The 24,360-nt window shown below is 36.1% G+C and overlaps 1 protein-coding gene across 5 annotated transcripts in view; it reads left to right on the forward strand.

The window, feature by feature from the left end:
* Positions 1-24,360, forward strand: part of LOC149776440 (solute carrier family 35 member F5-like) — an 80,746-nt gene that overhangs the window by 40,343 nt on the left and 16,043 nt on the right. For all 5 annotated transcript variants that reach the window (XM_089940854.1, XM_089940852.1, XM_089940856.1 and 2 more), the window contains 5 exons: positions 1,740-1,909; positions 9,801-9,967; positions 16,056-16,215; positions 18,292-18,382; positions 22,916-23,070. In XM_089940854.1, coding sequence (XP_089796980.1) covers positions 1,740-1,909; positions 9,801-9,967; positions 16,056-16,215; positions 18,292-18,382; positions 22,916-23,070 — 743 coding nt within the window. The remainder of the gene's footprint in view (positions 1-1,739; positions 1,910-9,800; positions 9,968-16,055; positions 16,216-18,291; positions 18,383-22,915; positions 23,071-24,360) is intronic.

A 24,360-nucleotide genomic window follows, 5' to 3' on the forward strand; every position in this document is an offset into this window, starting at 1 on the left:
AAAATTTATATGACTCCTCAGAGCAATTAGCTCACACATGTACAGCCCCCATGTGACCTCCAAAATCCTTGATAAAACACTGATATACAGGTCCAAAACAAGTAAATTTACCAGTTAAAAAGAATACAAAGTGAATAAAGAATGAATGCAAATATAATGGAGAATGAACACAAACAAAATGCTGAATGAATGCAGATCAAATGATGTATGTAATTTGAAGAAAACATTTTTGAATGCAGAATGCAGAACAATGTCTGGTAAGGGAAAAATGGAACCAAGTACATTTCATGAATGGGTTTATGGGATTATTTCCAGGGTCAAAAGCCCATTAGTTTGATAATCCAGAATCAGATTTTTTACATTATTTGTCAGACAATTTTTCAATCCTTACAAGCTGTAGCATTGTTCTAGTTGAAGCAAACAGAAACATGATTTGATGGCAGTACAATTTATATTTCAACTCTCTTTTTACATTTATTGCAGTTGCATTATATTTTAGTTTTACATAAATTCAATGCTCTATTATTGCATTTTATGCATTTGCAATTTCATAAAAATGCTTTTATAAGACAAGATCTAAAAACTATCATTCTCTCCCTTTAACACTCTCCAGAACAGAAAGCTTGTTTTGTTCCAGGTGAAAAATACTGATTGGCTGAGTTTATTACCACTTTTGAGGCCATATTTTCTGATCAGCCTTGGAATATACGTTTCTATCATCAAGAGTTTGGACTATTTCAGTAATGGGCAAGATCTGCGAATGTAAATGAGGTGATCTTGCATGTGATTGGCTGAGCTTATTACCACTCAGAAAGCCATAATTCTGATCAGACTTTGCTCAAATTGTAATATGGACTTCTTTGATCAGGATCTTTGTAGTTTCAGAAGTGAGATCAGTGCATGTTAACAAGGTGATATTGCATCTGATTGGGAGAGCTTGTTCCTATTCTTGAAGTGATATTTGTGAACTGTTGGGTATATTATCATCAAGATCATGGATGACTTCAATCATAAGCAAGAGACGTAATCTTTAGAAAACGTGTATCAGGATATAGTAAAATAGGTAAAATGAACATGTTATAAAGTTTGGGAGATATTTCAGTTAGGATGTGTTCTTACTGCATAAGCCTGCTTAGTGAAATGGTCAACTGCTGCGTTATTTAATACAGGTGAGTGATATTAGGTCCACTTAGGTCTCTTGTTTAAATATGAATAAATGGCTTTTGTCAACCTCACAGTAATGGAAAGTGAGACATAGCAGTAACTTTTCCAATGGTGGCAGCGTCAGCAGCATTTTGGTTTGTTTTTCAGCAATGCTTTAATCATGGGCTGAACATGAAGGCAATGGCCGCCTTGTTTAAACAAGTTCTTAAATTTTATGTTGCACTAATATTAAGAATTTCATTGATTTATGGTGTCCCGAGTGGTCTAAAGCGCTCACCGTTACGGATCACTGCCATCTCACCTCTGTCGTCGTGGGTTCGAGTCTAGGATTCGGCTAATGTGGGTATGTGAGAAAGCTCGCCAGTAGCTTCTCGTGGGTCGGTGGTTTTTCCCGGGGTTTTCCATGGTTCTTCCTCCACCATTAATACTGGCCGCCATGCATAGCCTATTGTGTGCTGAAAAATGGCGTTAAACCCCACAACAACAACAATCATTGATTTATTTTATTCATAATAATTAAAACTCTGATATCATCAAATACAATTGTTAAATTGTGTTAAACCTTTCTTTTCCAGTCTTTTTTCAGTAACTACACATACCAGGTAGCCCTAGCAAATACGGAAGCAGGAATCGTCAATGTACTGTCCTCTACCTCGGGTCTTTTCACCCTTGTGTGTGCTGCTATTTACCCGGGCTCTGCAGCGGATAGGTTTACTTTGTCGAAATTAGTAGCTGTTATTGTTAGGTAAGAAAAATGAATATTGAAAACCACAAAATGTTTGCAAACATATTTTTTGTGAGGGAACTGAATTTCTGAACTTCATATGTCGAATGTTTACCAGTTTTGACCTTTTGCTTGAGTGTCAAACAATATTCTGTTTGATCTCCTGAATCGTTGGATTGGACATAGACTTCCACAATTTTTATACAGCAAATATGCCTCATCAATTGAATTAAAAAAAATATGAACTGAAGTATTGTAAACTGTAAATTATTTTAAAAGAGCTTTTAATAAGTACGGTTTTTAGTATTCTAAAAACATCTTGTGAACCTCAGTGAGAGTTATCAAAAGGCACATCATGGTTGTAATAAACTACAGATGAATTTGACAAATAGAGTACAGTTTTTTTTAGAAAAAGAATGTAAGTTTCTTATGAACTGGAATCAGCTTTATATTGCTTGTGTTTTGCTCCTGCCTTTAATAAGCTGTTTCCGAGAAAACATAAGTTATGATATTATAGTTATAGTATAAACAAGCAAACTTAATGTATTTAAATTGTGTCAGACTCACAAACATTGGTTGCATAGTATTTTGAATGACCATTGACTTTTATTTGTCTGTTAGAAATATTTAATGACTACAATAACATAGGAATAAAACTCCACTGTCGTCCAAATCCAATTCTTCTAAAACGACAATTTTTGTTGTTGTTGCCTGTAAACATGTAGATGAAGGGAAGCAGCTCTTACAAATTACTTTCCCTTTGTCCCACTGGGTGGTGACTCGTATAAAATTTGTTTACCAGTTAAAAGGTTTTGCTTGAATGACAGACAACATTCCTTAGGATCTCCTGAATCTATTACAATTTGTGGTCATCCAGATTTAATATTTGTGTTTTGGAGTATTAATGATGTTACACAATAAGTTAGTTATTTTTTCATTTTTTGGCCGAGTGGTCTAAAGTGCTCTCCATTATGGATCACTGTCATCTCACCTCTGTCTGCGTGGGTTCGAGTCTCAGATTCAGCCAGTGTGGGTATGTGAGAAAGCCTGCCAGTAGCTTCTCATGGGTCGGTGGTTCTCCACCATTAATACTGGCCGCCATGTATAGCCTATCGTGTGCTGAAAAATGGCGTTAAACCTCACAACAACAACAACAACATTTTCATTTTTTGTGAAGAAAATATTCATATTAAGAAGGTCACAAGTTGGCCAGCTCTTTAACAGTAAATCATGCATGCTAGCCATATTGTTTTATTCTTTCTTGGAATTCCTTGTTGACACTGCATTTGAATAATGGGTGTTTCTCATTACCAGGTTGCTCCTAATTCATGGAAATTTGTTGCATTTTGGTGTTTCTTTCTTTGTGAGGTCATATAGAATGACATCTAAAGGCAAGAAGTGCAGAAGCTTTAAGGTCACCGAAGACACACACACAGATTGTGTCTCTCATGTATAACATACAGTTCTACAGCTCCATGTCACATCTACAGGACATGGTCTGAAGGTGTATTCTCTCATGTATAAGGACAGATATATAGATCCATGTAGTGTCTGCAGTACATAGTCTGAAAATGTGTGCTAGCATCTGTAGAAACAGCTTAAGGGCAAGGAAAAGAGAATTTGGTGATTATCATGGGGGAGTTAGATGATTGTCCCACTCCCCAGATTTCATGGCTACTGTTGCATCAGATACCGTGGAAATTGCTACTACAGATACCACAGACCCCGACCCATTTGATGTTGGAGTCACAGATGCACCATTTTATACAGTGTTGTTGTTGTTGTTGTTGTTGTTGTGGGGTTTAACGCCATTTTTCAGCACGCGATAGGCTTTTATACAGTGAGTGATGAACAAGTTTGCTTCAAGGTGATAATGCTGCCTGCCACATTGTAATATGGAAAGCATCTAGGAAAATTTCACCCATCGAGGCAACCCACTATGCATAAGTCCCACTGCATGTGTGTGCTTGGACGACTAAGCAATCTGATTTTGCTGGCTACTATAATCATTTATGCCATCCTGGCTGACTGGCCTGTCTGCAGGTATGCAGATCAAAGATTATTATTGATGGACTGTCATACCACAATCCAATCAACAGATCCTCCTACACTGATTAGTTACGGATTTTAACTCTACTGGTCATAGAAAAGAAGAGCTTACAGGATGACATGTTGGCCATATTCATTTGCCATCCATTTGTCCATTAGCACAAGTTTGTTATCTCTACTCTTCATAAACTACTTGGAGGATTGCCATGAAACCAAACACACATTCAACCCAGGTCTAGTTGGTCCTAAATGAAAAGGGTGGTGCTGAGACATACAAATGTGCCTACCACAGCAGTCATCTTGAAATTCTTGTTATTGCTACTCCTGAATGTACAGTTATATCAGCAAGTGATTTTCACTGAAAGACTTCTTATGATGTCCTGTTGGTTGTAAATCAAAATGGTACCAATCTGAAGTCCAATATGGCCACCACAGTAGCTATCTTGAAAATTTTACTGCAACTCATCCAGAATGGAGAGTCATATTGACATGGGGTTTTCACCAGAAGACTTAACATGATGTCTAGTTGACCCTAAATAAAAATGGTGTTGACCTGACATCCAGTATGACTACCACAGCAGCCACCTTGAAAATCATGTTACTGTTACTCCTCTTGAATGAAAAGTCATAGAAGCATTGGGTTATCACCAGATGACTTCTTATGTTAAAAATCGTGCCAATCTGATATCCATTATGGCTGCTACAGTTGTCATCTTAAAAATCTTATTGCTAAATGAATAGGTATATTACATTCGGTGTTACCAGAAGATTTGTTGAGATATCTGCTAGGTACTGAATGAAAATAGTGCTAATATGACATCAAGTTAGGCCTCCACAGCAGTCATCTTGAAAAGTTCGTTGATACTCCTCCTAAATGGAAGGTCATATTGACATTGGGTTTCCACCAGAGGGCTAATAATCATATCTAGTTGGTCCTGAATGGAAAGTCATCTTTCACATTGGGTTTCCACCAGAAGGCTAATAATCATATCAAATTGGTTCTGAATGGAAAGTCATATTTCACATTGGGTTTCCACCAGAAGGCCAATAATCATATCTAGTTGGTCCTGAATGGAAAGTCATATTGACATTGGGTTTCCACCAGAAGGCTAATAATCATATCAGGTTGGTTCTGAATGGAAAGTCATATTTCACATTGGGTTTCCACCAGAAGGCTAATAATCATACCTAGTTGGTCCTGAATGGAAAGTCATATTTCACATTGGGTTTCCACCAGAAGGCTAATAATCATATCAAATTGGTTCTGAATGGAAAGTCATATTTCACATTGGGTTTCCACCAGAAGGCCAATAATCATATCTAGTTGGTCCTGAATGGAAAGTCATATTGACATTGGGTTTCCACCAGAAGGCTAATAATCATACCTAGTTGGTCCTGAATGGAAAGTCATATTGACATTGGGTTTCCACCAGAAGGCTAATAATCATATCAAGTTGGACCTGAATGGAAAGTCATATTTCACATTGGGTTTCCACCAGAAGGCCAATAATCATATCTAGTGGGTCCTGAATGAAATTGGTGAAACTGACCTCAAGCCATGGCAGACATTTTTAAAATCTTCTTTGTACTCTTTCTAAATGGAAAGTCATATTGTCATGGGGTTTTCACCAGAAGGCTTCTTATGGTGTCTAGTTATTGCTGAAATCAATTATGCTGTATGCTGATGGTGCTTTGCAGCTGTTGAGTATGACTACTGAAATGAACATATTGAAATGGATGGTGATAGTGGCATGAAGTTTTCACCAAAACTCTTCAAATGGTATCCAGATTTCCTAAATGAAAATGGTGCTATTCTTACATCCAGTATGGCTGCCTCAGTGGCTGATTTGAAAACTTTATTCCCAAGAATATCAGGGTTGGTTAAAAAGAAGAAATGGTCTTGAATTCCTGAAAATTCTATTCAGACAGTAGAGCATCGGTCCCTCTGAGGGACTCTTTTTTTATCTCCTGTTCCATCTGACTCAGCACATATCACAGGCTTTTGGCACCACACTAATTGTATGCATGGTACCAACCATCCCAGCTTGGTATTCACTTTAGTCTGAGCCATCTGGCCCAAGTTCCATCTTTGATACGGTCAGATCAGCTTTATTAGCATATTTAGGCATTCACAGACCCCTTACTTTTGTAGGCAGTGGGGAGGGGGAGAGCAAACTTAGTTTCTCCTCCCCCATGCTTCTTGTGCTTGGTAGTGACTCCTTGTTCCTCCTGCCCATTTATGACCCTCCTGTGGATGCAAGACTCCTATTTTGGCAGACTTGAATCAGCCTGTTATTGAGGAATGTGATTGGGTGATTCAAGTTGTTTCAGAGGAACTTTGATTTCATATATTTGATTCCAACCCTTTTCATGTTAGATGCCTGGAGCTATTCCGTAAAGGCAGATATTTTACAGATGGAGATAGAGCTTAATCTCTTAAGGCAGGGTGTGGAAATAGCTAAAAAAACTAGTCTCCTCTGGCTTTTGTTTTGTCTATGTCTGGTTGCAAAAGCTAACAGGAAAATGAGACCCACCATAGATCAGAGCTGGCTCAATCAGTTTGTTGCCACTCCAAGTTCGAAATGGAGATGCAAGATCAATGATGATGCCTGTGTGACAGAACGAATGCACAATTAGCCTTAATTTGACCAATGTGTATTTCCATGTACAAATACATTCCGTACCTGAAAAGTACCTTTGCTTTTCCTACATCAAGTTGTTTTATTAGTTTAATACCCTTCCATTCAGCTTGAACATCAGCCCTTGGGCCTTTATCCAAATGCTTCACTGCATGATTTCCCACTTCTGGATGCCATTATCCATGGTGATTGTGGCACACCTGAAAAACATTCTGCAGAAACATTTGCCAAGTTTGGTCTTAAATCAGGATATTAATGACCATCTTGCAGGTTCATGTGGGTAAAAGTAGACAGGGTCCTTATTGGGTCCCATTCCCTCTGAGCACTCTCATCATCTTGATATGGAGTTTCAAACTTGTATCAGCCTTGTTCAACTTCCTTTCAAATAGATCAGTCCAATCATCCATGTGTCTGAGTCAGTTTCTACCAAGGCTTCTACTTTGTTGAGAGAGTTTCTTCAACACCTCAGGCCCCTCAGTGTTGTGGCACACTTGATCTAACAGTCTCATCTTTCTGTAGGTGTGGTCTCTGCATATGACCCTCCTGGCCTGATCTCAGGGTCATTAGACCACTCACATGCCTGCACAAGTATGCATGCATACACACATGCTGCAACTGGAAATCATCACACAAGTTTGCCAGCTTGTGACCCTTACCTATTGCCAGGCTTCGTCATAATAAGTGAGGAGTGGATGGCAATAGAGAACACACATCATATCAATCATTTGGAAATGAAGGCCATTCTTTGAAAGATCAGATGCACAAAAAATTATTTTGACTATGATGGCCAGCTCAGTAGTGGTGAATTATCTCCAAGTTGGGGTGGGAACAAAATCACCCTAGCTAATGATAGGGATGTTGTTTCTCTGGTTCTCCCATTCCAATGTCTCTACAAGGCCAACATATTCTACACAAGATCAATGCTATGACTGATTAATTATCAATGAGATTCCTTTAAACATAGTAATGTCTCCATTCATCTGTTTTTTCATCAGATTTACATTCTGTGTGACTGTTCATGTATGGATCTTTATATTTTCCACCCCAGAAGTGCTGATCCTAAAGATTGCTTAAAAATTGAGGGGACAGAACTAAAGGCTTGTTCTGGTTTCTCCTTTCTGGTGGAACATATCATGGGTAAACAATTTACTTGACCTTGTGATATATGTTCCCAGGAAGATTACAGTAATTCCTATGTTGCCCAAACAGCCAGGATTACGAATATCCCATTTGTGTCTAGACAAGGGCTTCTTCACACCTGGCTCATTTCAATGCTTTAGTCATGGAGAAGATTTATGCAGCTAGAAAGCCATCCACTTCGAAGGTGCGTGATTGGGACGTGGTGCATTTTCAATGGTTGGCACTTAGGCAGTGACATTTTTTCCCTCCAATTTTGGATTATTCATCTAGCTAACTTCTTCCTTTTTCTCTTTGAAGATATGAGGTTGGTGCCTATCACTGTTAAAGGATATCTCTCATCCATGATTTCTTACGTGTTCAGACATTATAGAAGAGAAGATATTGATCACAAAGAGGACCTTTTAGACCTGTAGTTCAGTGTTGACCAGTCAAGGTCTCCATCATGTCTTTTCCAATATGGAACCATTCCTGGATCTTGACATGGTCCAGCTCTGAGTTTGGGTTTGGCTTAGATGAAGCTATTAGGGTAAGCAAGATGCATATCCTGTCTGTCAATCTGAACTTCCATCAATTTAGTTCTGATAGCTCAGCCATACTTATGATGCAAAAATGGTTTTTGTCTTGAGATCAGGTTGCCATTTACAGACAGTCATAAAGTAACCATTTGCCTTCTCTCTTTGATCAATATTTCAAGAAAGGCAAGGTTACAGGATCCAGTTTGTGCACTCATGTGCTATCTGAGGTGTACAGCCATAATCACCATCAAAAGCTCTTTGTGCCTGTTACGGCAGGACAATGAGACATAACCCCACAAATGCTATCCTTGTGGCTCAGGCTGGTTATTTGATTGGTGTACTTTAAACTCTTTCAATATCAGGTTCACCTCAGGAAGGTCTCATTATATGAAATTTTATCATTTTTAACAAGTCTTGCATTTGAGTGTAATGTCTCAGTTAAATACAATGTGGAGTCAGTTGACTGGCATGCTCAGTCCACTTTCTCCACCTTCTATCAATATGATGTTGCAAAGGTGAGAGCTGAATCTTGTCCTTCCTCAAGTGACTGCCCAAGTAATCACCAGGCCTTGATCATGTGAGAACAATCTATGTTCCAGGAGTAAGTTGTAGCTTTTACTTCATTCCAATTTTAAGATCACTTTGTGGAATCGTTTTTACTTGTGTTTAGATATAATTTGCGAGGAATCATTGATTTAAATTATTCATTGGAATTACAAAGTGCAAATTGACGTTTTGGACTAAAACACTACTTTAAGGTTATTGAGGACTCATTCAAAGACTGGATTGTGTTACATCATCACATTCAAGACCATTTGTACTTTGGCTATTTCAAGACTAATTAATTTGGAACATTCTTTACTTTTGGACTTTTGAAAGAACATTTAGGATATTGGGATTTTATTCACAATACTGTAAGTACCTTTTGAATTTTTACTTTGTATTCTAGGGAAATAAATTATTTATTGATCCTGCTAAATTTGTTGGTTTTGATTTTTTTTCTGTTACATGCTTTAAAAGTCATAACAATGGCAACACCTGCATGCAGAACCCCATGGGTTACCCTGAACAGAACTGAATTACATTTTTATGGTTGTACTGATGTTAAGTTTGGAGAAAGTTCATGCCTTTACCGAGGTCGTAGTCGTACTACCCCAGGGGGTGACAGTGGTAGAGTTTATGATGCTTTTGCATTTCTATATCTTACCTATTCTGTTTGCTATTTAAATGTGATCAGGAACATGTTTCAGTGGAGAAAGTAAATTTTGTAGTAAATAATGTTTCTCTGAGAATGCTTACCCAATCACATTACTATAAATCCCTTCCACACTTCCCTGCTAATGTGAGAATCCCATTTGCTCAAGCTTAAGCTGGTAAACATCTGGTATATGGGTGGCCCTCTATGGGGATTTAGGGGAGGTTGTTTGTAAGAGTTGTTTCCCTTCATCTATATGTAACAGAAAAGCTGATTTTTCATGATTTTTTGGTAGGTAGTTGATTTTTCTGTTATGATCAGATAAGTATTCTAAGAGAAACATAATTTTCTACAAAATTTACTTTCTCTTTCAGTATAAGTGGTGTTGTACTTGTGACCATTTCGTCTGAGAACCAGGACCAAGGGATCCCTATGGGAGCACTCTGGTCCCTCCTAAGTGCAATATTATATGCCTTCTATTTAGTCTCTTTGCGTCGCAAAGTGGACCATGAAGATAAATTAGAATTACCTATGTTTTTTGGTAAGTATACTTTATGGAACAGAAATTGGTAAATAAGTAATGAAGTTTGTTGCACATACAGTCTAGTCCAGTAAGCACACATAGAGGTTTTTCTGCTGAAACATACTTCAGAAATAATTAATGTGCAGTGATACACAGCAAAAATGGAATATTGCCATTAAGTGACATTGAACTCGGTAACTTGCTAAAATATGCAAGATAAAGTAATATTGTGCTAAATACAGTACAATGACCTTTTGAAATTATTTGCATACATTAAGTTAAATTAGGTTTTCTCAGAAGGTCAGATTTTAAAATAGTGAAACTGTTAAATGTTTCACCAAGATAATTTTACCCAAGTCAGAAATTGCATGAATGTTTTCATGATGTCTGGCACAAGACATTACATTGTGTTATTGGGTATATGTCAGCTGTAACTACATCTGTAATATTCTATGGCATTTTCATAAGATTTTTACACATTATAAATTATTTTATTGTGAGGTCAGAGTCCTGAGGAGAAATTGTTATAGTTTTGGACAATTTTATGATAGCTTGACTACAAACTGAAGAATTCAGTACTAGAATTTAAAAAATCCTTAGTTCACCATACATTCCCCAATCACATTAACATTAGGAATAGAAAATTACCAAATCCAGCCCTATTGTAAGACGAAAATTTGTCTTTTCTGCCTATATCATCTAGACAAGGAGCAGTAACTCTTGCTAATTACCTTCTCTTGACACCACAAAATGTCAACAGTTTTTAAGCTGAGTGAACTTCCATTGAGGATGCTCAGATAGAATGGTGTTTGGAGGGTGCATGTGAGTGTGACTTGGATTTTTATCATAACTTCAAAATTATTTCTGTCATATCGCTACATATCTGCAGTGTGGCAATTTCAGCACTGGAACACCATGCTGCAGACATGTAGCATGATGTCCCACCCAGTCACATATTCCTGAATGCAGGCTGACCAGTCTGAACACTAACTTCTTAATGCTGAGCACCTAGCAAGGCAGCTGTTTGTACCACTTTCTTTGGTATGACTTGGCCAGGGTTCGACCTCCCTCATCCTGAATCCGAGGCAGGCACTCTAAGCACCAGGCCAGGAGAGCAGTCTTGGAGGGTTTCAGTAATGTGATCAGTTACCTGTACTTGAATAAATATAATTTATTGGAAAAATTGGCTTTCTTCTTTGAATACTTTACCAGATCACATTAACATTAGGAGAATAGGTAATAGGATGAAGGAATGCTCAGCATACTACCTATATCTGGAATATCCTTCAAGGGATAAAGATTGGATTTCCCTGTGTGAACGGTAACCCATTTTCCTGCTTAAAGCAACAAAGATTATTGTCACATGAGCCATGACAAGTATCAGGTTAAGATGATTACTGAAATTTTATCATCAAAAGGTTTACTTCAGTCTTATCTCTCATCTTGCCTTGCCGTTCTAAAATGCTGTAAATTTAATTTCTCAAAATTATTATTGGAAAATCTTAGGAACAAATTTAAACCTGTTCTTGGCAGCAAATATTTCATCCTAAAACAAAATGGAAGTTGGGATAAATTTTGTTCCCTATCAGTGTCAAAGGCATAAAGAGATAAAACCCAAGTCAGTCACCTATTCAAATGAGTCAGCAATTTTGTATTGTTTAATGGCATTGGTGACATCGTAGTAAAATTATTGATTCTCCATCCACGCTGTGATCTAGTGACCAGTCATGTGATCATATTATATAGTGCATGGAAGGTTAGAGAATGCAGTAAAATTTTAATTTTTGCTGATATTTATTTTCCCTAAAGAAGATAAGATTTGGAAAGATTATTGTCTGTAGTACCTAAGTAAAGAATTCTAAACTTACCATTGACCCTTGGCATCATTTTACTCAGTGGCCATTTTTAATAATAGCTGCTATGGATAGTGTACTTTAGACTAATTCAGGCTGACTTTTTTAGCACAAGGGAGCAATCATTTTAGTTAGCAGTTTGCTTAGATCATGTACAATTTCCAAAAGTACAATATCCAAAGAAATATCCACATTGCATTAAAGTAGCATAGAGGTATTCCAACATTCTCTCCATTGTGCATGTTTGAAATGCAAACAACTTCACTTTACATACGTCACTCTCTCAAAAGTACATATTAATTGGTGAGTGCCCCCTAAACTAACTGCACCTTACATCACTCTTTACCATCATAAATTTAGCATGGTCAATCAACTTTTTTTATTCTGTAGCATGCAACATAATCATTTTCCAGTGTTGTCCACTGCTGCATAGAATCTTGTGTCCAAGCTCAATAATTGCATGGCTTATGTAATCTGGTCAGCAAATAATATCTAGGTCAGTTAAAGTGTGAAATTTTTTCTATATATCTTATATCAAACAAACAATGCATGACACTGCCATAATATCTCCACACTAGCAGTTGACAACCATTGGTAATACTCAAAGTTAGGACATTACCATGTTTGAACTATAGTGATTAATACACCTGGTGAATAGATGACAATGTTTGAACTATAGTGACTAACACCAGGTGAATAGATGTCAATGTTTGAACTATAGTGACTAGAACAACCTGTGAATGGACATCATTGTTTGAATTATAGTGACTAAAACAACCTGTGAATGAATGTCATTGTTTGAATTATGGTGACTAAACACCTGGTGAATGGTTGTCAGTGTTTGTATTGTATTGATTAAAGACATTGTGAATGGATGTCAAACTTAGAACTGTAGTGACTAATACAACTAGTGAATGGATGTCAGTGTTTGTATCATAGTGATTAAACACCTGGTGAATGGATGTCATGTTTGTACTATAGTGATTAAACACCTAGTGAATATATGTCAAGTTTAGAACTGTAGTGACTAAAACACCTGGTGAATGGATTTCAATGGTCTGACTATTCATATATTATAGTCAGGCATTGGTTGTGTGCACCATTTTGACATGGGTTACGTCATGCCTTGCAGAAGAATGATATTTTCTTGTTTAATCTCTAATCAGTGTGCACATTTCTCTTTATTACCCTGGTCAAAAAAATTGGATCCAAATTGTTCAGTGGTCTACATATCAACAGTTTGGTTTCTACAAGGTAAGTTTACATGGAATAAATGGATTTCAGCCAAATTTGGTGTACGACTTTATACTGATGTCAGTGTTCACTCCATGCCTGTAAGCTGTTGGGGGACCCCTGCAGTTTTCCGTTAGCTGCATTGATACATGTACTCCTACAACTTTGCCCCACTACACCATCACACCATCATTGCTGAATAGCACCTTTGTCAGGTTTGTTTATATCAAAGAATTTCTTTTAAGTTTAATTTGACGAGTATTAAAGATCAATATATGTAAAATATAGGCCTTATCCAGGGCTCCCATGCTACTGTGAAATCGGGGAAAAAGTTGGCAGAAATTATACTTTTTTCCCAACAGTGAAAAGTCCTTGAATTTCGTAAATATTGATGAAAGTTGGGAAAAACCCGAGAATATTCTGCCACCACTTGACGCCCGAAACAATCACATAATTGAGTCATAACTAAACTGATCATGAGTTAAATTTATTGAGTTCTAACCAGAATATTCGGAGGGTGCAGTATGGATCATTTGGGTGCTTGCAATAAACATTCATGTAGTAGACTTTTATTTTCAAAGTCAGCTTGATATCCGTATCTTTCCTGACATGAAAGGTATGAAAACCAGTCTAGCGTCACAGGATGCCAACATGGTCATTACAAAGCGTAGCTGCTTACTGGATGGAGAGCAAGCTTAAACATTGTTAGATCGAGTGATACTTGCATGAAATCGATATCAAAATTACTTATTTTCTCAGAAATTGTGAGTATTAAAATCGTTTTCTCTTTAATATGCTGAAAGACAAAATAAAACTACGGCATTGATGAAATGTTACCTGGTACTCGGGGTTTGCAATGCTAGTCACATGAGTACACAAATCTAACAACCCACATTTTCAAATGTTGTAGCAAAAAAAATAAATAAATATTAAATGAAAGTCGTATGCTGGTTGTAATAAAAATACAAAAATGAAAGAACAAAAAATTCTCCATATTTATATATTCCAAGAACAACTTCTGGAGTTTTGTTGATGTGCTCTCTGCTTGATAAATCATACTGGCCAGATTGCTGGTTTTTACAAAAAGTTTCTGACTTTCATTTAATCTACTTGAATTTCTGTACAACACCATTAAAAAGGAGTTTTTTGTTGATATCACGTGACTATTGGTCTTCCGATGTTGTTTGAGATTTGTGAAGTCATATGACTAGTAATGTAAATTTCGAGTAAATGGTCAAGTTTACCATAGTTTCCTCTGTCAGCAGATTAACGACATAACATTTATAATACTTGCCATTTCTGAGAAAATAAGTCTCTTTCCTATTGATTTCATGTTGGCATGAGTCAACATAACATAAGTTTAAATTTGCTAGGCCACTGTTAAACGACTACCATATATCTTTCAGCACAGTGGTTGCAAATTCCAAATTTTCGGTATGCAATTACAATGACCCCACACCCCAACCTAAATGTCCAAATATAAAAAATGGGGTTTGAATATTCAGAGGAATCCCGGATTAGAAAACGCACTGCTATTCGATTTAAGCCAAAGTTGCAGTCCAAATTGTTGAATCTCGGAGCTGAAATGAGAAATTGTCATTCCTTGTATTATATATTAAAAAACGATACGAGCTCCTGTATCAATACTGGCTTGGGGACTGGTTTAGCAAATTACAAGAAGACAAGTTGCTTTTACAGAAAATTCAGTCCTTGATGGATTTTTATCCAGATTGTCTTAAGAAGATTAGGTTGTTTGAAAAATCTAGTTTGGGATTTATTTGGCACAGGTAAATTTAGGGCTAAAGTCTTTTCGTTGCAAGACAAGATTTTAATTATTTGTGTTGTTTTCTATATATATATTGCTATAGAATTGTTAAGAATTATAGGTATGAAAGGAAACAAAACTAATTTATGTTACTTATGTTGTTACAACTTGGCAACATAATGCAGGTCTGCAAAAAAATGTTAGAATTTGTATTATGTACATTGAAATGTCTATACATGCCAATTTATAGGAATATAATCAAACTTGTTTTGTTTGATATATTTTGCGGTTTTGTACACAATCATCTTTTCTGACTTAAATGTTTTGGAGAGTCTTGAAAGAGAAACATCTTTAGATTTAGAAAATTCATGTTTTTCAGTCTAAAATGTTCTTTATTCCATTCAGTAATGGTCATATGTGAACCTTGGAAAAATTAATTTCATCCTGGAAAACCCCTGGAAATTTCTCTTTAAAAACACATGGGAACCATGCTTATCCGACATTTCTCAAGACATATTCAGTGCTTTTATGTATGGTCATGATCAAACTTAAAATATGAGTTTATATCATCATGATCTCAGATGAGCTTGAAAGTGTGTGATCTGGTTTGCTGACTCTAGAGACCATATCTCATATTGGATTTAAGTCAGTCTTGGCATATGGCCTTGCGTCCGATTGGCTGAGCTTGTTACCAGTCTAAGGGCTATTTCTGATCTGATTTCTCATTTAACTTTATAAATACATGTAGACTACAATCGTCACGATTTCTGATTAATTCAATTATGAATGAGATCCATGCATAAGAATGAGATGAATCTTGTTTATGATTGACTGAGCTTGTTGACTTTTGGTTTTCTTAATTGATTTGTCTTAAATTTGGTAATCAGGCTTACACCATAAAGATGTCCAGTAAGTTTTATTATGAGCAACATCATTGCATGTTAATGAGTTGATCTAGCATTCAACTGGATTAACATCTTACCACCCAAGAGATGGTATTTCAGACCTAATTTTAATAAGACTTGATAATAGGCTGATATCTATAATATATTGGATGATAAAACATAATTTAGATCAAACTGTCAGTAATTAACTGTATTCTACTCCTATCAACTATACTTCTTTTCCACTCATTTGTTCTGATGACTGTATTAGTAACATGGATATTGTGAAGGAGAAATAATGTATAATCAGTGTAAATGAAGGATAATATTTAGAAATATAATTCTTTTCTATTATTTTCATATTTTTGCAGGTTTTATTGGCCTATTTTGTGGCTTGGTGTTTTGGCCTGGGTTCTTCATTCTCCATTTCACCAGAGTAGAAACATTTGAATGGCCCAACAGGTATCAGTGGTTAATTTTAACATTAAATGGAATTGTTGGAACAGTTCTCTCAGAAATACTTTGGCTTTGGTAAGTTATTAGTTTTGAATGCATGTTTCCTTTAATATAATGAAATCTGAGAACTCTGGTTGCATATGGGACCATACATTTTGGCTGGTATTCACAAGAAACCCAAATTTAAAAAAAGAATAAAACATTTAAGACCAAAATGGTCCAGTTTTCTTTTGTTCCACAGTATTTGCTTAGACATTCTTACATAATCTGAGGGCTCAGAGATGCAGAATAGTCTACTTTCCTGCATGTCACAAGAGATGACTAATGAAGGCTGAAGCCATGGTGCCTTGGTTACCATGGTAGTCTTCTGACTGAAAAGGTATAAGTTTGAATCTTGTCCTCTAATGAGCCTTGAGTTGGTTAAGCAGTTTGTCCTTATGCATTTGTCTCAGCACTAAAAGAATAAATGTCCTTTGTTACACTGCTGTATTCAAAATAAAATTTCAAAAAATGCCGGCGAATGTGGGTATGTGAGAAAGTTTGCCAGTAGCTTCTCGAGGGTCGGTGGTTCTTTCTGGGGATTTCCCGGGTTCTTCCTCCACCATTAATACTGGCCGCCATGTATAGCCTATCGTGTGCTGAAAAATGGCGTTAAACCCTACAACAACAACATCAATAAAAAAATGCAAAACAAGGTGAAGCCTTGAATGGTGGTCTTGGCCCATTTTAGCCCCATTGACACAAAACTCTGTGCACAAATTTCCAGAACTGATCTTCGCTATCTTTTAAAGTTGAAGTTTGAATCATGAAAATTATGGTGTTATTCAGGTATCTCTACATACAGATCTCATGATAAAGATGAATAATGATTAAGATTATGTTCATGAATTTGGGAGTTTTGGGTCAGAAGTTTTTGTTTTGTGCTCAACATTTTTATGACTGCTGGGCATGGTGTGAATAAATTTTGTCTATAGGTTGGAAAATGAAATTCACAGTTAGTCTTCCATATGTTTCCAGTTTACATTTATATATCAGTTTATTGTAGCTATGTCAACAAATATTCAAATGGTTTACTTATGACGTGTGCTGACTGAATCTACAGAAAGAGTTGCCCATCCTTGACTCAGCATAAGGTTTCATTGACCCATGAAACTTTCAGTTGTATGATGAACACAAAATTTATAGACCTAAATGGATTTTGCCAATCTCAGCATTTCCAACTAAGAAAAAGGATGTCATGATTTCAAATACTGTTTATCTTAAACTGAATAATATCATGGTGTTTTTCTTGATTTGTTTGTAGAAATAATATGAATTATTGCAATAAGTATATGTAATTTCCATTAAAATTATACAGTTTAAGTGGGGGAAAAGTTGATTGGGATTTCTTCAGCATATTTAGATGATATTCAGTATAGTTTTATGACAGAATTAAGAGCTTTAGTTTACAAAGAATTTGCCTCTGTTGGGAAATTGTTCTAAAATGTACAAGTCATGCAGGTCATGTAGGCATTTTTGGTGAAATTTCAACTACAGATGTCAGTTTTCAGAATTTGATTATGGATACCTTTTAAAGGCAGTGATTCACTTTATATGACTCCTCATCAATAAGTATTCCTCGGAAGATCATTTTGTAAATGCCGTGAGAAATATGACAGAATCAGTATTAAAGATTGTCTACATTTTTAAATGAGGCTGATGAAGAGGCGGGATCCCATGTAAATTGGATTGAATGTCATGCTATGGGATCACAATGAAAAGGCTGTGTATTTAAAAAAAATCAGACTATTTCCTTCACTTCTAACGATTATACCCAATGTCTGTTTTTCTTGACCCAATTTAGTACTAGTCTACAACTCTTAAAGTTCAAAGCGATTGATAATTTTCGTCCAAAGTTTTGTGATGAGAGCTAAGATGCTGATAATCAACAATCAGGAATGAAGCAACTTTGGTAAAACTAATTAAATATTAAATTTTAGGACAACAAGAATTAGTAAAGGTGCCTACATGACTACTTTGATGTATAATTTAGCAGTGTACATTACACAAATTGAAGTTGTCAGTAATATTTACTAGTGTTAAAAGATTAGGCATACAAAACAAATATCTGTCACTCTGCAAGTTTCAAGTAACATTGTTTTGTTTTCATAGGGGCTGTTTTCTGACCTCATCTCTTATAGCATCACTGGCAGTGGGCCTGACTATACCTCTTGCAGTGATAGCTGATATTATATTAAAAGGGGTAAGTTCCAGAATTTCATGGTCAGAATTTCTGATCAAATATTTTTCTCTCACCACCATACAATACTGTTGAGTTTGGTAGATAAAGATTTTGCTTGGCCATATGCAAGTGAACCCTATTTTCAGTTTATTTGAACAAAGTTTACTGTGAAGCTGTGAAAATATAATGCAATTTGCTGAATTTGACTCCAGTATGAATTACAATTTAAAAAATGGGTAACTAGTATTTTAATCTTTTCATAATTTCTTTCATTTGAGAAAGAAATGTCAGTCATTTTCATTTTTAGCTCACATGGCCATAAGGCCATTAGGCCACATGAGCTTATGGTATTGCCATGTGTCTGTTCATCATCTCTCTGTTAGCATTTGATTGGTAATACTTGGCAGATCATGTTTTTGATCCGATTATTTATCAGATTAGGTTTATGTGATCAATATCTGGGAGGAGTTTGGATATAAAATAAAATATTTATATTAATGAGGTGATTTTGCATTTGATTGGCTGAGCAAGGTACCGTTCTGGAGGTCATATTTCTTTTATTCATTTGATCAAGCTTAGAATATATGCTAATATCATTAAACTCTTCAATAAGGAGTTAGAACAACACTTGAAGTGATCTTGCATCTAATTGGCTGAAAGTTTTACCAGTTCGGAAGCCATATTTCTCCTTCAGATACATTCCTTGATCACATTAACATTACATTATGAATATAAGCCCTTCTATCCAGCCCTCCCATAGATGAAATTCCATCTTTTCTGTATATATTACACAGACAAAGGGTTCTTGCACGTTACCTTCCCTTGCCAGTAACGTGTGGCTCTTGGTTTAAGTTTTTGCTGTGAACTGACAACGTTGTTCACTTTCGTCTTCCAAAATCTTTTGGAAATTTGTGCTACTTTTCATCCCATCCATTGAGAATTTTGCTATTTTTGGATCTGGTAAGGATTATTTTACAGGTGGTATATATTATGTTTTAAATTTTGACCATATTTATGTGAATTTTTTCACCTATGCAGACTTGGTTTCTGTGTTCTCTGACTTTATGGCTACATTGTAGTAGAATGTATTGAAGTTTGTATGCATTTTTTTTTTTCTTTTCTTACTTTGTCATTTCATAACTAACTATGGTTACTAAGTACGCTAAATGAAGAATTCATAACCAGCAAGAAATCTCATCACTTGTGTCTTGCATGTATAAAGTGTATACCATCAGCTACTTGCAGCATGTGTGCCATCAGGTCAGAGAATGCTGGTTGACAGTTCTATGAAAAACTGCTAGAAGCATGGAGTGACATGGAAAATCAAAGGACTGAGAGCACTGATGTTTTAAATATTCACCATACACCTAGTCTTTGGCCAGCCTGGTAGGGGACGCTATTGCATCTGAGAAAATGGTTGAAGCTGTGATTTCTCCATAGTCTGCTCGATCTCCATAGTTGTAGGTACATTGTTTGATACAAAAAGCAACAATGAAGTTGATTATTTCTGGCCAATTTTTCCTCGTCTTTCCATCATCCTCTATTTTAGTTGAGAATTTTGACACTTTGAGGGCATTTCCACCCAATTCTAGGCAGCTCAGGTAGTGCAAGTTCCTCTGCATGTTCAAGCATGAAATATTTTACTGTAAGTACAGGTACATGGGGTTTATAAATGACTTGAATGAGCCATGCTGTCTAGCCACGCCTCAGTTTTGATGCTGTCTCAGCTGCTGACCATACTATCCAGCCACATGGCTGTCGATCCATACCATATAATCAAACCTCAGTTTTGATGCCACATTGGCCGCTGACAGTAGCATCCAGTTATCTGGTTCTCGATCCATATAGTTCTGTGACCATATGGCTTCTGTTAAATATTGTCCTATGCTTCGTCCAGTTGAGCCATGGAATCTTAATATTACCGGAGACCTAATTGAAAGATCCGTCTGTAAACCTAATATTAGCATTACTTCAACAGTACAGCCATCTACACTGCCGTCTGTACACTCAACACCTGTACTGGCATTTTTTATTTTGACAAGCCATCTGTGCCATTTTGATGACTACATCCAGTGGATTCAACTATCCATTTACTCATGGTTCACCCTCTTGGATGGCATCGTTATAGTCTTAGAGATGATGTGCATGCCGTGTCTATGCCCTCCAGGAACGTATTATATGGATATCAATCTTTATCCTGACCAGGACAACCTGACGATGATTCATGCTCAGATCCCACCATAGAGTTGACTGAGCCTAGCTTTAAGGCAATAGTGGAATAAGTTTTGGGTTGTTTGCCAAACTCAGAACAAGTGCCACCCTCCCTTCTACACCCTCATGCATGACTTGTTTTTGATGACAAGGAAGTCCACCCTTCCTTCAGTCTTCCCCAGTTCTCAGGAAAAATCCAGGAAATTGAGTCTATCTGCCAAGATCAGTGACCCAATCAGTTCCAAAGCCTTTCATTTTGCAATCTCATTGGTATAAAACACATTTAGATGCTTTCTTCACAGATCTCCCAGTGTTTGACAAGAACTATGTTGCCATCAGTCTGACTTTGCCCGCTTTTATATGGTGGATATAGATATTCTACACACCATTTCAAAGCTCATTCACAATATACTGGCCATATCTTTGTTGTGATTTTTCAGGCTTGCAAACAAGGTCAGCATTGCACATCCTGCCCTGACTCTTTAAACCTCCCTTCAGATTGCCTTTGCTATTCATTGGCAAGCTAGAGGAATTGTGGAGGCAGACAGTCCAAGAAATGTTCCTTCTTCTCTCTGCCAGCAACCAGCTCGTTATACATTATCTGCAGTTCACCCACAATGGTGGCATGACAAGAGACAAGGATATTGGATTGTTTGCTGCATAACCTGAAAACCAGATGTGATCCCAATCCTATGTGCAAAGACAATCTGCTAATCATTTTTGGAGGCAGACATATCGAGAGGATTGGAAACAAAGTTGAAGAAACCCATTGTCATAAAAAAAATGTTTGAATTAAAATTGTGTTCCATTTGAAAGCTATATTCTTATGTAGAACACAAATTAAAGCTTTGTGCGTAAACTTAACTTTTTAAGATCTGGGGTGACTTCATTTATGAACTTGAGACAATGCCATACATGCTTTTGGCCTAACCATTACGCTTTTGGCGTAATCATTACGCTTTTTTCACTAATTTTCACCTTATGTGTAAATGTATTCGAGTTACATGTTTTTGGTATATCTCGCTCCCAAAAAAATTATTTGTTTTTTTCTTCATTTTTATTAACATCCCATTAATCCCACAGACCATATTCTAGAAAAGACAGCTTCTATGTAACTACGACATAAGAGTATGCTAGTCTGTAGACTTGTATGCACTTTTCCTAACAGTATTACGTTCTATTTATAGCAGCTGCCCTATTTCCAAGAAACATGCTGGTTTTACTTTCAAGCTTTTGACCTCGGTTTCTATTTACAGCAGATGTATGGCTTAGTTAGGATTGGTTTTCTAACTTTTAATCTTTGCTCGCAGATTCTTTGTTCTAATTCATATCTGGTACAGAACCAGTCTGTAGGTATTTGGCACTAAAAGTCAAGTCAGATTTGTTCTAGTCCGTGTGTGTGTTAGAGCAAAAGTATTTTTCAAATAATTTCACAGATGGATTAGAAAAAGATGAAAAACTGATTCAGAGATGAATACATGAATTACATAATACAGTGTTACATTTTAGGGCAGCTTCATGCCCCATGCCGGCTGTCTGGAAAGGATTTTAACAAAGAAACCTTGAATTAGCTCATTTTACTAACCCCAGTACAAAGATAACTTCTTTTTTTACGACAGAACTAAATTGTGGACACGAATTTTATAAATGCATAGGAGTTATGTACCAAGTTCTTAATAGAACATTGGTCCTTTTTTCATATGGATGTTTCCTGATTCCAGAATGTTAGAAAATATGCATCTGCAAGAACAAAATCATCTAATATTGTTAGGTATTTAGCAGAATATAATTCGCTTACAATTGCAGAAGCAATGAAAATTGGGCCATCTAGTATTGCAACAGACAGGAGCAGTGATTATGATGGCAAAAAGTTGTACCCAATCTGTGTAAGAGACTGACAATGAAAAGGGCAAAGTCAGAGTGCACTTCTTTCATAACCAGAATTAACAGTAGATTCCACTGGAGAAAACTTTCTTTTTGTGATTGATAATGCTTTGAATAAACATAAGTTGGTGTATTATTTAATATGGATTGATTTAAGATGGTAACTGTGCTGATGAAGCACATGTTTTACTGCCAGCATTTATTACCTTCCCCCTGCACTTTTTTTGGGTACATGAATCATTTTCTTAGCTAACTGACCTGGTTGTTTATAACGTAGTTCGGTCTATAACGCGGCTGGGTTCTATGGCTCCCAACTACCATATTATAGTGGGGTCACACTGTGTCATATTAGCTTGTCACTTTTACATGTCTTGCAAACTTAATCATTTTGTAAGCTGTCTCACACACACACATTGGAAGATGTAAGTGACATGGTTTATTGAATTCGATTCTTTTCAGAGTTCCTACTCCTGGGTCTTCTATGTAGGAATCATTCCAGTGTTTGCTTCCTTTTTTGGTGTTGGCGTTTTGGCACACTTTGAAAACTGGGATCCAGTTCTCTTGGGTGTGAAAAAATTTATCCATTGTATATGCTCACGAATCCGTTCCACAAGGTAAAATCTGTTTTGTTTTTCTCTCTCTTATTTATCATTATCTGTAAATATCAATTGTTAATTGTTTTACAGATAAAAGTATTGATCTAGTTTCTGTTTTTTTTTTGTACATGACTGAAGGGCATATAAATTTGAACAAGATGTTAAAAGTGCAGCATTTAATATATTTTCTTTTGAACCTATCTTTATGGTCCATGATATCTGTCTTCATAAATAAATGCCATACACACTCGCTTATAAGTTGAGTCAAATTGGAAATAACAGTGATATGATCTGCCATATAATGCACACGGAAAATATGATCTGTTTTGCTTGTTATACTGATTACTCCTAACAAATTGCACAGAACCAGATCTGCCAGTGCATAATGCAGTGACAGATTTGTGTCTGTGCAGTTTGCAGTTGGACTCATCTTAAAAGCCAGTATATACAGTACTGCATAAATAAATAAAGGAATGTTGGTAAAGTAAAAAATATACAATTATCTGTACTTTAAATGTCAGCATTCTGTAATGTGTGAATGGCATTGTTAGATAATGCAACCTTGATAACCTTTATGTGAGTGGACCAGCTTCCAAAACAAACCATATAATGGGTAACGTAATATTGGAAAATGTACAAGTTGATATTTTAGGGTAGTAGGGAATGGTAATTTTACCAACACAGAATATAATTTTGTCAGATTTTTATTTTGAGCATTGTTATAAATTCTTACCATAAATCATTGAGAGCATAGCCATTTTGACTGTCCTTAAATAGATTTGTAAAACTGTGTTTATCCTCTTTTTCACAAAAAATGGGAATATTTGAAATACAAATAAAATATCATCTGTCACTACTTCCTGTTGCACATACGGTCTTATAAGATTCTACAAAACTCAACTATAAATTTTATTTAAATGTGCGATTTAGATTTAATAATTTTTTGTGAGCTTTTATTTGCTAAAGATGTGTATTAATTAGTTAATTTAGTTCATTTCATATGAAATTAGTTGATATATACCATACATACTCACTTATAAGACAAATCCAACTGAAAACTGCACAGACCCAGATCTGCCATTGCAAAATGTGCCTGCACATCTGGTTCTGTGGAGTTTGTTTGGAGTAATCAGTAGAACAAACAACATAGAGAATAATTGGCATGCACATTATGCTATGGCAGGTGTGAAAATTTGTTGTTTTCAATTTGACTCGACTTATAAGCGAGTACATTCAGTACAGTTAAAATGGTATACATTGTCATAAGGTTATTCTCTTCATTATGCCACTAAAATTTAAGGATACTCA

The sequence above is a fragment of the Sinohyriopsis cumingii genome, chromosome 18, assembly GCF_028554795.1.
Source record: "Sinohyriopsis cumingii isolate HCF-2022 chromosome 18, ASM2855479v2, whole genome shotgun sequence".
NCBI classification, from domain to species: Eukaryota; Metazoa; Mollusca; class Bivalvia; order Unionida; family Unionidae; genus Sinohyriopsis; species Sinohyriopsis cumingii.